Here is a 16,168-nt window from a genome sequence, read left to right as displayed (position 1 = left end):
ACACTGGTAGCTTTGGTGATGGGATATATTGACAGATTGTGTATGCAATTGAATTAAATTGAATACAATTTGTATCGAATAATTTACAAGAGTATAAATTTCATTTTACCACACTATTTATTGTAATTTAACAAACATCAAGTGGTACATAAATTGCAAAGAAAAATGAAATACTTTTAATGAGATAAATTTGCATTTTAACTAAAAGTTTTTAATTTACTAATTTTATCTTCATCTGTGAGTATCATCTGGAGCATCTATGTTGCTGACTTGATTGTTGTGTACAACATTTGCCTATCATATTATTCTTAAAGTTTGTTCTATCTCACAGTTTAATCATGAAACTTTTAATTAGAAATTGCCTGGCATCTACTCCCTCAACACAGAAAATTCAAAATGTCTCACTCTGATGGATTTGCTGTGAAATTTGAAAGCTTGCTGCAGAATTGTAATATCATAGAAATGCTTGTTAAAACCACTGTCAACCAATCAACAAAGTGACCATGTGTTTCATTCTTAGTCTCCTCTAGTGCAGAATTTTCTATGATACTGCTGATATTTCTACTGAAGTTTCGCCATCAAATTAATTGATTCTAATAATATATTGAACCTCTGCTGGGTGTTATTACACACATACAACAAGATCCAATTTAATACTTCGTCTATACACTTGTAGTTCCTCCTCCTTGTAATGCAAACAAAGTTGCTAAGAACATAGATCAGCTACCCATTGAACAAGTTTACATTCCATTAATAAATTGACTGTCATCATCCCCTTTATTGCTTTTCTCTGTTTCTTCTTGTCAGATATTTCACTCTTGATTTCCCAAGTCAAGAAAGAAATTTATGAGAAAATATTGAAAGAAAAAACAAATGAGAAAAAGTAGTTTTTATTTCAGTTCTTTGGGAAAATCGTTTCAATCTCATAATTTTTACAATAATTCTCAAATAGATGATTTATTTATTAAATTCCAATCTTAAAGAGATATTTAATTACGATGAGCCACTAGAAAATTAATTCAAAACCTCTGTCCCGATTTCAACTCTAATAGGGCTGTGGAAGCGGTTGACATGATATTAAGTTTATAAGGTTCAATGAGGACAGTATCTCGTATGCCTGTGTATTAACTAAAATATATGTATATACATACATAGTTTGCACGATATTGCGAGACTGCTTTGTGCAAAGAGAAGTGAAATCAATTCGAGACGGCATGGGTATCAAATGGACAATGATGCGCTCTCTTACTTAAATGTCATATTAAACCAATTACCCTTAAATGCCATTAATAAAGATTATGTTGCACTTGCAACTTCTTCTCTCATTTAATTAGCTAATTTTTATGTTGAAAAATTTGTTTGACTACTTTAGGATTATTGGATGCTCCACAGACCGGAAAATATCTCTAGTGCAAAAAGAATTAACTTTTCATCTCGAGCTTTTAATCTAATTTTGTGCTTCCATCAGGGGTGTGCGCATTTTCTTCTAAAGACTTGTAATTTTCTCAATGTTAATCGATTCCCCATAGCAAACTTATCCGCATATAGATTATGAAAAGAAGTGAAAGATGGAAAATGTTCTAGGAAGTAAATAGAATCATCCTCACGTTCGAAGATTTTTCTCATCAACAAAAAATCGTACTTTTTGTATCATTAATGCCTAAAAATTAATTTTGTATTTTTTTCTTTTTGTATAATATTTTATTAATTCTAGAAAAATAGCTTCATTAAAAATTTACCTTTAAAAAATATTTCGACATGATTGGAAGCTTTTAAATAAATCAATTCACTCCTAGTGAGAATTTTAAGTAAGATTGACTGACAGTTTGACAGGGTACCGAATAAGCCTTTTGAAAGTTTGTTTGGAATTAGAAAGCTCAAACCAATCAGATATGTATGATTTCATAAAATAATTTCAAATGCTTGCTATGTGGTTTAGATAATAGATATCTGATTGGGGGAATTTTTTTTTCCTATAAATTTTTCTGATGTATTAACACATTTAAAATTAATTATGAAAAAAATGCATTAAAATTAAGTTAAATTGCAATAAAGGTGGTAAATTCTAAAACGACTATTGTGGTCTGAAAACACATCAAGGAAGATGTAAAAAAAAAGCTCTTTATATTCCCATCAATCACTGTTTATTCTCTCCAGGAAAGTCATAGCTAAAGGCATTAATATGATGAATAGAATAATGTAAGTTAATTTATGTTTGTTGTTCTTCAAAGTTGAATGTTATCAAAAAACAATCAACTTTGAAGATTGTGTGCGGTAAAGAGATATGAGTTAATTTGATGTTGCAATTGAAGTGAAATTAGTTGGTATTTCATTTAAAGTGGCAAAACCAAGCAAGTAGTATATTTCAAGTTTCGAATGTGTGACAAAACTATTGTGCTGTGCAATTCACAGGTATAAGAAAGTTTTGTGCTGAAGAGTAACGAAGACGAGTGGTCTGCAAATATAATCTCAAATGGGAGTAGGTACTTCATGAATCCCATTAGTGGTACTTAAATTGGATGTTTAAATCAAATAATGGTTGTTAGATAGTATTTGATTTTCATTTACAATCTCTCTTTACTTTACATTTTGCTGGTAAAAAGTCAGGGTAAAAGTAAAGAGGGATGAAATTGTGCTAAATATAATTTTTTCCTCTCAGTTTTAGTTGAAAAAAAAAAAAGCGAGAAGAGCTTGTATTGGTAGATACAAAATCTATTGCGAATGCACTTGACCGCGATTGTAGTGAACTTTGTTAGAGGATTTATTTATGAGCCACCAAATGCACAGAGATTCTATTTTAACCAAACGATAAAAATAACTCTCTATTCTATTCATGATGCCACTCTTAAATTTGTTAGATGTACAGTATAGACACACATTACATAGGTATGTATGCAAATATGATACTCAATATATTTATGTTGAAACTTGAACATGAGGAGATCATTTTGTATAGAATCATAAAGCAGTCATGAGGAAATAGTCAATTTATATTTGCTATTGCACTTGATGTATTTGTTATAACGCTATAGGTACATACATATATGTTTACAATTCGGTATTCATTTATTTAAAAACAACTATTTTGTTTATTTTCTCATGCAAAAGTATTAATTAAGGGGGGAATTGTTATATAGGTATGCAATTATATTAAAAAAATAATTATTTCAATGCAATTTTAATGGTAATTGCATTTTTTATATATAGAGAAAAAAATTTATTGTTATTGATATTTTATTCAATTTCATAAGTGTTTTACTTGATTTATAAAATGAATGGATATATTTCCACAAAGGTATTTTTTTATAGTTCACAATAACATTTTGTTTTGTAAATTAAATAGTAATTTAATAATTTTATTTATTGAAACCACTAGTTTTATTATTATTTATTGGCACTTGAAAACTCGTATATTTTTTTTGCTTTTTTATGTTTGTTGAAAAAAATGCAATTAGTAGTTATGCTCTACAAAAAAAAAAAGACATGATAGAGTGCATAAAATAAATATATTTTCCTAAGGAAAAAAAAAAGCTTTTTAGAGATATAAATTGAATGAATTTGTAAACAAGAAATGTTATTCAAAGTTCTCGTATATATCGAATTAGACTATTCTCTATTGATTGATATTGACATTCAACCTTTATAAGACTATTTGCTTATGGGCCCAATACCTCTGAAGAGCTCCCAAAAGGAAAATACATACCATGATCCTTGTTTAGTTTGGTCATCCTGCAGGTGACACATTGATTACATATTGTGTGGCAAAGTATTTTTTCCCCTATTAGAAGGATAAGTGTTAACCTCTGGGATAAAATCTATGTTTTTTTTAAACAAGCTTTCGCAAAAGACGGCAAACAATATTTTCTTTGATTTCCTGAATTCTTCAAGAAAATTTTAAATTTCATCTCTAGAGCTTTTCCAAAATAATTGAAAAAAAAAGTATTTTTATCAATGGTTAAAAGTTCCCCCAAATTTGAATGAACGTTTTGTACTGGTTTAATAATCCTCAAAATATCGTGTAGTCGAGCGTGTGCCAAAAATAAACACTGAGCTATGAATTAAATAAAGGATTTGTAAACGCCTATCTCTGTTAGATATTCCATTAAATGACATTCTCTTTGATCATCTCTAAACTGTGTGTGGTTGGTGACCCTCCAAGTAATTAGGTAATTCGGTGTAGGTTATATACATACATATGTGTCGTACAAAATAAAGCAGAGTGCAATTTTAAATTGCACTTCCTACATTATGTCAAATACTTAATTGAGAAATAACATATTTACGTTGAATATTAAATCAATGTCAATTAAAATTCAATGAATTATTTTGGATAAATTTTCATAAATAGAAATTTAAATACCTCCATGGAATGAATGAAAAGCGACAAACACACAAAAATCTAATTTTATGTTTTATGCGATTATATTTTATTTATTCAGGCATAAATTGATTCCTTTACCCACGACTTGAAAATTCGTGAATATGTATTTTTAATTCATTCTCCATGTTCATCTGCAGAATATTGGAATTATATGATTGGGGGGTGTTCTTGGTGCTTTCATGTTAAATACATACATATACACACATTCCTTTTATGTATAACCTTACATACTTTTTTTTGCGTTTGACCTTTTAATATTTAATGTGAGTGAGCTTAGGGCAAAGGAGAAATTGTACTCTTTGTGGTGAAAAATTTCTAAAATGATTTTTGGTAAAACCAAATGAATGAATGAAGGGCAACTTTCTAATAGGGTTGGTCAGTGATACGAGGCACTCCCTTTTCATACCACTCCACGTGGTGTTCTGTATTTGAACAACTACATAATGCTATGTGTACTCTTCATTTGCTCTGGCATAACATGCTGATTCACCATTTTTTACCCACATGGGAACAATGTCATTTAGTTAGCACAAAAGGTATCTTGTGGGCATTTAATGGTAATTTTATCCTTAACTCTATTGAAGTGGTTTTGTTAGATTAAGGATTTACATTTTGAAAATAAATTTAATGCGGGTAAACTAAAACAATATGCGGGGATGCTGCCAAAAGGTATATGGGAATGTGAGTTAAGTAGGTTATATATTTATGCTGTATTCACAGATAAATAATGAATAAAACATATGAGAATAATGTTTTGAAAATGTATGTATGAAACCCTTGACACTTAAGCTCTTGGTAAATTTGACAATTATGTATACAAATTGTCTGAATAAATAACATACATATAAGATGGTACATTAGATATTATGATCCTCTATACATTACACCTATTTATAATTCATATTCACAGCTCGATCATGAGCTTATCATAATCTCTAGCTAGAGCTTGAATATTATGAATAGAATGCTATATATACAGGTAAATTAGTGTCAATTAGAATTATTTACCAGAAAAGTTTTATTCCATATTCTTTACACATGTGGGATATTGTTTCAACAAATATAAAGGTAATTTATGAATGGTGCATTGTTTGCATAGCTATGTTCTATTTTATTTTTAACCGTTTTTGGAAATATGCCATTCTTTCGAAGCATTTAATGCAATCTCTATCGTTTTTCAGCATTCCTGGCTAAATAAATATTATATACATAATGTATGTATGCTGTATTTGCCTAGTTTCATAAATTTATTGGTTTATGAGATGGCAAAAAAAAGTGAGTGCAAACTGACTCACATTGTTATTGTTATCTATGCACAAAAAACAACAAAGAGAAGGATAGTGTTCATTGTGTGTGAATGTTAAGGGAGTGATGTTGTTGAATGAATGCCAAAGAGAATATAGTCCTCAGTTGATAGTAAAATGTTTGACATTTTGTAAATTTTCAGGCTGGATGTGTACCAACGTAGACGATGGTGATGAAACGGAGCATGAAACTAACTTAATTGAAGCGATTTGCAATCACTTGCAATCAATGTATGGCAAACAAAATGCTGTGGATAAATCAAACGTTAACTTCTCGTTTAGCTGCCTCGGCGGCTCTCATCGTCAAATAACTAAGGATGGTTATTTTGTATATGACTGCGATAGTAATGGATAGTTTCTAGATAATAGTTAGATCACCACATATGTGTGTACACTTCCCCACGACTTCCACTAGCATAATACATACAGTGTGAGGAGGAGACGTGGTAAAGGATATTATACCATTTATTCAAGTTCAGAGAGAGAGGGAAGGAGTGAATAAAAAAAAAAATAAGAAGTGAGTTGGGACGAATTTTGTAGCCCAAAACTCTTGCAACTGCAGCCAACAGGAAAATAGGAAAAATTATCTCAAGCAATAATTTTTCATATTATACAAAATGAGTTCTTCTGGCAGTGACATTTTTGCTTCCTTGGCGTCTATTGGTACGGAAACCTTAACTCTCTCATCTTCCAATGTGACAAAGGGATTGGATGAAGAGCAGCCATGGATTGAGATAACACTATTGATCCTAAAGGCCACTATCATGATTTTTATTATGGCGGCAGCCATTTTCGGAAATCTACTCGTTATCGCCTCTGTAATGAGACATCGAAAATTGAGGTAAGATTAATTACCAATCCATTGACACTGACCTCAGCTTATTTCTTTTTGTTTCACCAACCACCAACGATACGCAGACATGCGTGGTGTGGGACGTTAAATTGTAAAAAAAAAAACATTTTTTCTGTTGTGAATTTTCCACATTTCCCACGAGTTGAGTTTATCCATCTTTTTTTTCCTATATGTAATTGTAGGTAGTTTTATTTATTAAAATTTCAAATTGCATTTGGGATAATCAGAATTGACAATAAATGCAATAAAAAATCGATTTATCCATTTGATGGAGATAAATCAACACAATAAAAGAGGTTTATACGCTCTATTTGCGTTCTCTGTTTATTTCTTGTTATTGGAAAATTGTTATATTACCTACATAATATATATTTTATTCAATTTTGATCATACACATAAGAGCATTTTTCGTTTTCAAACTTTTATCTATCTTATGTGAGATATAAGTATGTATGTATACTTATGTACGTGATTTTCTCAGTATTCTCTGAAATTTTAAAGCGCATAAATAAAATAAAAGACACTGGCGTGAATAAACATCTGGAATGAATTTGGAAGATGGCAAATCGATTGATTTCATACATGAGACTTGTGTGTCTCTTATTGCAAGATCAATTTTGTGTACTAAAGTCGAGAATACGGTGATTCTGAGTTGAATTCATAAAAAAAATCATTTACTATAATCTGCTTTTATGTGGTTTTATTCTTTTGTATGGAATTTTATGGGTGATGGAAAAGTATTTGTTCGAATGTACTGCATTCAGATGGGTTACTTGGGAGAAGGAGAGAGCAAAAAAAAAAAAGAAGACACGCGGATGTGTGTGGCGTAAAAAAATAAGCCATTTCATCAATAAAACTTATTACGCTCAATCACGTCTGTATTCATATGGGCATTGAAGAAATCAAGCTGTTAGTGAGGCTCAAAGACACCACAAGATCTGTCATAAAAATCTCTCGAAATTTCAATCAAACTGCTAAAGGGGGATTTAGGTAGCATCATACTAATGAGATTGTTTCTTTTTTTTTTCACTTTTCAGGGTCATAACGAATTATTTTGTCGTCTCCCTAGCGATGGCGGATATCATGGTAGCGATGCTGGCAATGTCTTTCAATTTTAGTGTACAAGTTACCGGAGAGTAAGTTTTTACTGCAATAATAATCATTACTTACTTATGAAAATTAAAATTCTTTCCAAAAAAAACTCCTTTCTGTTATTTTTCAATGAACATTGATTCATTGAGACTCATTCATAGTGAAAATACAATTTCACACGAAACAGGAAAAGAATATTTTTTGTGGTGCAAAGAAAAATTTTAAAGTACAATAACTTTGTGCTACAGCTCACAGGATGAGCTGCCTTCCGGGTGGGATAAAAAATTACATAGCTCTTTATATAGTGAGTTGATCGTGTTGGGGAAAAACACAGAGCGGAATACCATTAGCCATCCTCCTTCTTTTCCAAGCTCCTTTACTTTTGGTTTTAGGAGTGAAAAGCACTAAAGTACATTGAAAGCATTTTCTACTCTATCTTATATTATTATTGTATCGCCTTTTTTCCTCCCAATAAGCTCCTCGAGAAATTCACGTTAAAATTATTTTAAATTGTGAACAAGGTGTTTTTTATGCAATATTTTCAGGTGGCTCTTTGGCTCATTTATGTGTGATGTATGGAACAGTCTGGATGTATATTTCTCAACTGCGAGTATCTTGCATCTCTGTTGCATCTCCGTCGATAGGTAAGAGGATATTTGAAATTCAAATTGTATATATATGCATCAAAATGGGATTTTTTTCTTATTTAAAAAACAATAAATATTAAATAAAAATCCATGAAAGGGAAATAAAGCACGTAGTGCTGTACGTGAAAAAGCAAAAGGTCTCATTGAGGAAGTTGTAGTTTATTCAAGGGTTCATTCATAATGCATATTAAGTTTAATTTGCGATTTTAAGTACTATAACACTGCAAATAAGTGGATAGACAGCATTATGGTTTAATCATACTTAACCAAAAGAAGACAGAGAGAATAATTGAGATTCTTCTATTTAAATTACTCACCCTGCGAATGAAGTTTCCTCTTGGTCATAAGTATTTAACGAAAAAAAAAGGATTTTCCTTGTTGCGATGAAAGACAGTGTACTTGCATTTTTTATTACATACAAGCTTCTCAAGAAATTTCCTTTTTGGTTTCCAATTTCAGATATTACGCCATCGTAAGACCGTTAAAGTATCCAACAAGTATGACGAAACGTGTTGTAGCTATTATGATTTTAAACACCTGGGTATCCCCAGCGCTATTATCTTTTGTGCCAATATTTGCCGGTGAGTTAATATTTAATTTTAAAAAACACACCTAAAAAGTTCCATCCGCACTTGGTCGCCAAGTCCATTCCCCCTAACAAATATGCGCCATAAAGGTGATTCTTTTTCCGCACACAAAATATGCAAGAATGCTTGATGGCTTTCTGTATTATTAATGGCGTGTAAATTCCTCTCGTTTTCGGGTACGCAAAACCACCCTTATGCTTCATTAATGGATTCACGCAGGATGGTATACGACGGAGAAACACAAGCAGGATGTGCTCGAGCACCCCGACGAGTGTAATTTTGTGGTGAATAAGTCCTACGCCGTGATTTCTAGCTCAATCTCATTCTGGATACCCTGTACAATTATGATATTCACGTATGCCGCAATCTTCCGCGAGGCTAGTCGGCAGGAGAAGCAATTAGCTTTAAGACAAGGAACAGCCATGCTCATGCATCGGCACTCAAGTTCTGGAGGTACGAATGGTAAGCTACTTATAAGGCTTATTTTCCTGCCATCATCAACACATGCCTCATCTGCAATTAGTTTAATGTGCGTTCTCAAAAATAAAAAAAAAGAAAAATAGAAAAAAACATATCATTAGGGGAACGTGGCCCAATTCCGACCTCCAAAGGTCTGTGCAGAATGAGAAAAAAATTGTATAAAATAAAAAGCAATATTCTTAAATTTGGTATCATTTTAAAGCCCATTTAATGCTCTATTTACCGCATTAAGAGCTTTATCAATTTTAAATAATAGCGGATTGACAAAAAAGGTCGAAGGAGGTCGGAATTGGATCAAGTTCCCCAATACAATATACATATTTACATTACCAACAATACTTTACATTGTTTTTTTTTACATACATATTAATAATATTATTTTATGATTTCCGAAGATTGTTTTAATTTTTATTGCTTCAAAATTAATTACTAAATTATTTCCACAACATATTTCAATATTCATATATTCACAAACATTTCCTAAATAATTAATTTAAGTGATATATTAATTAGTTTTTTTTTTCAATTGATTATTATTTTTATTTTATTTTCCTCTACAATATCTCCTCCATTTATTAATTACTTAATAAACTTTTGCGGATTATAATGCAATAAAAGATTTAAAAAACAATTTTCATTTCCTTCACGACAAATCTCCGATCGTATTTCACTTACATTACTCGCGTGTGTGCAGGTTTTGAAAAGAAATCAGTTCACACCCTTGAACTATTACTTTTCGACAGGTTCTTGGCACAATTTTCTCGCAGCTGTCGCATAAAATCACTGAGAGATGGTAAAAAGACGCGCGAAAATGAAATTTGGAAGTTTTTCGATTTAAAATCTATATTTCATTGATTTTTTTTATTCTTGCAATCCAATATAATATTGTAGCATAAAATATATATTGCACGAAGCATAAATTATATATAGCTAACCATTATCTATTTATATACCCTACGTGTTTTTATATGAGAGGTAATCAGTTAAATATTATGTTGCAATAGGAAGAAATAAATCTATGATTAAATGAGTCGAATTCGTCGAATATAAATTTATATTTTAGTCATATACTTATGGCGCGAGATGAGAAAATTTGTATTCAATTCGTGCCTAATTTATTCAGATTAAGACTTCTAAGACTTCTAAATCTTTAGACCACGTGGCATAATTTTATGTGTTTATTTCTTAATGAGTATTATGTACGTACGTACATACATAAATCTTCTAAAGTGATTAAGTTTAATTCTTCATTTTCACCATCATAGGTGAAGCTCTCAGTGGTTCTGGATCTTCCAAAGCATTAACGCTCCATGAAGTGGATCTAGATCATACACCAACCAAAGATAAGCACTTAATCAAAATGAAACGAGAACACAAGGCTGCAAGAACTTTAGGAATAATCATGGGAGTCTTTATTCTATGCTGGTTGCCATTCTTTCTATGGTATGTTTAATTTATTTTTGAATTTGGTCAAATAATTTTGGAAAAAAACTATTTTATGGGAATAAAAAGCCAAAATTAGCAATATTTAAATAATTTAATTATTGATAAACAATTATCGGAAAATACGGAAAATATTAAATGCATTAAATGTTTATAAAGTCATTTAATTTGAATACAAATAAAATTATTTGCTGTTTTAAATTGAACAATAATTAAAATTAATTTAATAAATTATTGATCGGAAAAGCTCCAAAGTTTCCAAAATTATTTGACTAAATGAGATTGACAATAAATATGGGTTAGGTAATTATTTTAAATTATTTTGTAGGTACGTCATAACGACTTTGTGCGGGGAAGCCTGTCCGTGTCCTAATATAGTAGTGGCAGTCCTCTTCTGGATTGGTTATTTCAATTCAACACTAAATCCTCTCATTTATGCCTATTTCAATCGAGACTTTCGGGAAGCATTTAAGGACACACTGGAGTGTATTTTCTGTAGGTGGTGGCGTTCAGATTTATCATCCTTGGATGGTAATATGCGTAGATCGAGTCTACGTTACGATACTCGGACGAAGAGTGTCTATTCAGAGAGTTACTTACGGCCCAGCACAGCTGAAAGAAGAGCAAGTCAGGCGCTGGTTGATAGCTTATAATGACCGATGATTGCTGACGGAGTAACATCGACAAATACTGAAAATTTGTAACTAATAATTAGGGGATAATGTATACTTAAAAAAAAACTGAAAAGCGCCGAAGGAGGATAGCAATGAACCACCCTCATGTAGTCGTGTCTTCCGTACAAAAAAAACCTCTGTCCCAATATTATTTTCTCCATCTTAAGAATTTTCCTACAAAGTAAGATTGTAAATAGAAAATGAAATGGGATGAGAAAAAAAAAATTTCCAAAAAAAGATATAAAAAATTGCCATTGTCTGTTGATTAATATTGTTACAAAAGAAGAAGTCTCATCTTTTACTGAACACACAAAGATAAATGTGCAATTTTTTCTGGATCATGATGGAATAATATAATTTATATTAAATTATTGTAAACAATATAACGTGTTGAATTGAAATAAACACAATTTATTTTATAAAACATTAAAAGTTCTAAAAGAGCTCTTTTGTACTTTATAAAATGTTAATTTTTACCAAAAAAAAACTTTGTTATATATCAGTAGGTAATATCAAAGAAAAAATACTCTTTTTTTCTGCAATTCTTTTTGTAAGTGAAACTGTTGCGTGCAAAAGAGACCTTAAAATGTGCGTCACATATCCCACAAGTATAAAAAAAAATACAAATTTAACGTTACCTATATCACTTTTAAAAAGTACACGGTGTCGCCTTAATTTGTAGTTTCGTAACATTAATGATTGCATTTATGTGTTCACGGAAGGTGTTTTGTTAGAACCAAAATCAATACGGGGTTAAAGTAAGAGCGGGAAATATTGACTTCACCATTTTTTTTAAATTACAATAATTTAAAATTTTCATCTCATCAACATTTACATTTACCTCGCATAAAAAGGAACTTTTTCATTATTTTTAAATCAGTCAAAAGTATCATTAAAAAAAAGTTTTAAGCCATTTCTTTACAATAATAATTAGGGATCAGGAAGTGGTGTTGCTGAATTTCTGATTATTCAGGTGAATAAAAGTCCTTAAATCCTTAGAATTCTTCAGACTTGGGATTAAGTTCAAATTCATTCCAAAAAGTTCTCTATTTTCATTAGAATTTCAGCAATACCATCCCAAAGAAGAAAGTGGCTGAATAATTCTTAAAAGCACAAAAAAGGGAGTCGGTACCTTCAAATTTTAATCGAAAAGTAAAAAAATTATGTAATACATCGTTCATTTTACCTTAATAAATCCGATTTTTTTTCAATAAGTGTGATAAAAGGTAAATCTAGCACGATCAACTGGCAGTAAATTCATTAAACTATTAGTCTGATTTTTCTTTTTATAAAATTCATGACAAAATTTATATTTTTATTAAATTATAAATCTTTTTGTGAAGAAAATTTTGAATGCCAGTTGCTACCTCTATTAAATAAACCGCCCAATTAAATAATGAGTCTAATTAAAATGAATTTGTTTTGGAAGAATTTCTCAAGAAGAGGGATTTTCCATTTGTTTTTATCCTAATTCAGAATTATTGTCTATTAGCCTTCTTTTACCCTTGTCTTATCCCTCTCTCACACTCTTCGCAAGACTATCCGAACCACAAATATGTTGCAATAAAATAATTAATTGTAGGCATAGGGGTTGAAGGAAGGATAGAAAATTTAGGGAAATTTAGGATTAATAATAAAATAATATATAAATCTCAAAATAGTGCTGGAATGTATAAAAAAAAAAGAAAACTTAAAGATCATAGAGGAAAATGTTGATTAGAAACTTTTATATAAAAAAATAAAGAATAACTATATGTTAATTAAATTCAGAAAGCTTCGCAAAATTAATTGAAGTTTTATGTCGCAAAATAATAAAATGCATAAAAAAACTCGAAATTGCAAATTATTGAGAAATAAAAAGATTTTATTTTTTAAAATTTTTGTAGGTCATATGTAAAAAAAAATGCTCCAAGTCACAAAATGTGCCAATATATTTTATTTTCTTTGACAAGCGAAAAGTTTTGGCAAAAACAAAACTATATAATAAATTCTCGTAAATTATTTGTGACAATTTTTTAAAAGACAAGAGAATTTTTTTTTGAATATGTAATTTTTCAGTGTTAATATTCTTCAGTTTAAAAAAGGTAAATGTTCACTTTTCAAATATATCCATTTTATCGTAGTTTTGATATGAGATTTTGGAGCAGCATTCATGCAGAATACGTAAATCGTAGTGTATGATACATTTTAATGCATAACAACGTGATTTTATATATAAATGAAATTTATTTCTTGAGACAGCCAAAATATCTATAATAATTGCTTCGGTATACGTTTTGATATAGCAATAAACATAAACAAATTGAATATAGGTGCTTTTCTAAGCCACACTGTAGCTTGTAAATTTGAACGTATATAGAAACTTTTAGTTTTTGTTTTTTTAGAAGTTTTATTTATTTATTTATTATTTTGGAATATCTACACTGTTCTGTGTATATCAGTCAAAATTTGCATCAAATGTTTTGATGCATCATGAGAAGTTTGTAGTAACATTTGTGGTACAAGTGACAGAATCAAGCTAACAATCAGGCTTTTGCAGAACTTTCTCCTAGGTTTTAGGTACATTTGTTTAGAGCATACGTAAAAAAAAACAGTTCACAATTTAAAATATGTTCAAGAGATACATAATATTCGCAATTCAATAAGGGAGAAATAAAATAAAGTAAAAGGTGAAAGCAATATGCATGAGAATACGTTTAACATTAAATTTTCTGGCCATTTGCATAACATTTTTCAAATCAATACGTTTGCAAGAATTAAATATCCATAAAAAAATGAACAAAATTGTCAAAAGAAAATGTAAATTTATAAAATAAAAATTCTTCCTCTTTGTAGGTATATACATAATATATATATACATAATATGGACGATAATATTAATAAAAAAATGAAAAAGCAATACATGTAGTGAATGTTATATATGTAAGAAATTATATAAAAATTATTCTATATATAGTAAGCATTCAGTGTTAAATGTAAGTGTAAATATGTAAGAGTACTGAGGTATATAATTTGAGATACATTTGAATTTTTGACCAATATTTAAATTTTGTGTAGTATAAATATAACATGAATAGAAGGAAAAATAGATATACATCATCCAATGGAAAATGCATCTTTCATCCATTAAAAGAAAAAGAAAAACGAATCGAATCCAAACTAACAAGAAAATTTCCTTCATCCCACGAGCTTTCAAACTGATAGTATTCATACAAATTGTATGAAACAAAAAACCTTCTGTATTGACATGACGTGTAATCTAAAGAGAGAATTACTTAAAGTATCATAGAGCATAACATTAAAAGAAAACAAAAAGTTAACCAAATAGAAAAAATAGAAAAAAAACAGTGGCGTTTAACAATCAAAATAACAATAACTGTTATATTGAAACATTGAGAAAGTGAAGAAAAAATTAACATCAGAAGAAATTAGTTCTTGTCTAGGGAAAAATTAGGTATGCATGTTTTATCATTTCACATTATGATAAAAAAAGGGGATTCACCTAGAAAAAAAAACGTAAGAAAAATACGTAAACAATAAGGCAGATTAAACGTAAGCAGAGAAATTTTCTATTCGTTTTTTTTTTCTTATTGCAGTAAAGGGGCTAAAAATAAACTTGAAGCGCATATTGCTGTCTCGTAAAGAACAAAATAACAATTGTAAGAAATTAGGGATAGAAAATATTTCTAATTACGACTTAAACTGTCTTATTTCTTTTACGTATTCTTCTTGAACGTTTCCATGTAAATTCTCTAAAAGACTATTATGAACAAAATCGTATAATGATTCGAGTATCAACGGAACGTAATAACCCATGATAGAAGATTCCCCCTCTGAATCTAGGTACCTTAGTACTAAACTAACATCTATTCAAAACTGTGGTTTTTTGCAAAGTTATTCACAAATAGAGATTTCACATAAAAATGTAAAAAGGATGCGTAAGGAGCAGTAAGAGAGAGTAAACGTAATCACTGAAAGAATTTTAACTTTTCAAGTACCAAATTCGACATTTTACTGCTTATTTTGTACTTGGATAAGCACCAAAATTCTTCTTCTTCCTTTTTTTGATTTTTAAGATATTATCGATATCGATATTCAATATCGATATAGAATCTTCTTCTTTTTTTCTTTTCTCATGAAAATTGAGGAAAATCATCTCAACCCCTGAAGAAGCAAAAAATGAAGTTCCTAATCTCCAGGAAGAGCCGAATTTCAGGGAAACACCACACATTTTGTATTATTGTTTAACAAATATAACCTAAAACTAAGAAAAAAAAGAAGAAGAAGTTTCAGTTGAATAATCGGTTTTTGAAAAAAAAGCGATATTGTGTGAAAATATAACCAGCAGCGCCTCTATATAGATATTTGAGAAATAAAGTGGTGCTTTTTCAACTTCATTGGTACTTAGAAAAGTAGTAAAACCGACAGTCGAAGCACAAACTGTTTTTTCAGTGAAATAGACGATTTTTTGCAAGGATATATTGATAAAAATTAACAACTTACGCTCACTCCGTCTTACTACTTGCGTTTCTCTCTTACATTTTGTATGTGAGTTCTCTAAAGACATTTTCTTTGGTGTTCATTGAGTAAGAAGATTTTATTTATTATTAATTAGTTTTAACAAATGTTATTATAAATTAAATTATATCTATTGTACGAAGAAAGCGAACGCTTAAAGATTATTTTGTGGAGAGAAAAAAATGAAGT

At 29.9% G+C, this 16,168-nt stretch overlaps 5 protein-coding genes across 16 annotated transcripts in view; 2 read left to right on the top strand and 3 right to left on the bottom strand.

Annotated features, from left to right (window-relative positions):
* Positions 1-14,356, top strand: part of LOC129786470 (octopamine receptor beta-2R) — a 28,714-nt gene extending 14,358 nt beyond the window's left edge. Inside the window, exons 2-8 of one of the 2 annotated variants that reach the window (XM_055821541.1) lie at positions 5,829-6,526; positions 7,576-7,674; positions 8,176-8,274; positions 8,737-8,858; positions 9,084-9,317; positions 10,610-10,787; positions 11,116-14,356. In XM_055821541.1, the coding sequence (XP_055677516.1) occupies positions 6,303-6,526; positions 7,576-7,674; positions 8,176-8,274; positions 8,737-8,858; positions 9,084-9,317; positions 10,610-10,787; positions 11,116-11,440 (1,281 nt within the window). In that variant the 5' untranslated portion in view covers positions 5,829-6,302 and the 3' untranslated portion in view covers positions 11,441-14,356. Of the gene's footprint in view, positions 1-5,828; positions 6,527-7,575; positions 7,675-8,175; positions 8,275-8,736; positions 8,859-9,083; positions 9,327-10,609; positions 10,788-11,115 lie in introns of both variants that reach the window. The other variant, XM_055821540.1, reaches the window with a different exon arrangement.
* Positions 1-16,168, top strand: part of LOC129786498 (3'(2'),5'-bisphosphate nucleotidase 1) — a 1,077,868-nt gene that overhangs the window by 305,151 nt on the left and 756,549 nt on the right. The gene's annotated exons all lie outside the window — the stretch shown is intronic.
* Positions 1-16,168, bottom strand: part of LOC129786463 (insulin-like growth factor-binding protein complex acid labile subunit) — a 454,087-nt gene that overhangs the window by 305,151 nt on the left and 132,768 nt on the right. The window lies entirely within an intron of this gene.
* LOC129786533 (troponin C-like) overlaps positions 1-16,168 on the bottom strand; it is a 431,024-nt gene that overhangs the window by 305,151 nt on the left and 109,705 nt on the right. The gene's annotated exons all lie outside the window — the stretch shown is intronic.
* Positions 1-16,168, bottom strand: part of LOC129786431 (uncharacterized) — a 414,480-nt gene that overhangs the window by 305,151 nt on the left and 93,161 nt on the right. The gene's annotated exons all lie outside the window — the stretch shown is intronic.

Source organism: Lutzomyia longipalpis, chromosome 1, assembly GCF_024334085.1.
Source record: "Lutzomyia longipalpis isolate SR_M1_2022 chromosome 1, ASM2433408v1".
In the NCBI taxonomy this organism is placed as follows: domain Eukaryota; kingdom Metazoa; phylum Arthropoda; class Insecta; order Diptera; family Psychodidae; genus Lutzomyia; species Lutzomyia longipalpis.
The sequence above is the reverse complement of the archived record's forward strand: the minus strand, read 5'-3'. Positions and strand labels throughout refer to the sequence as shown.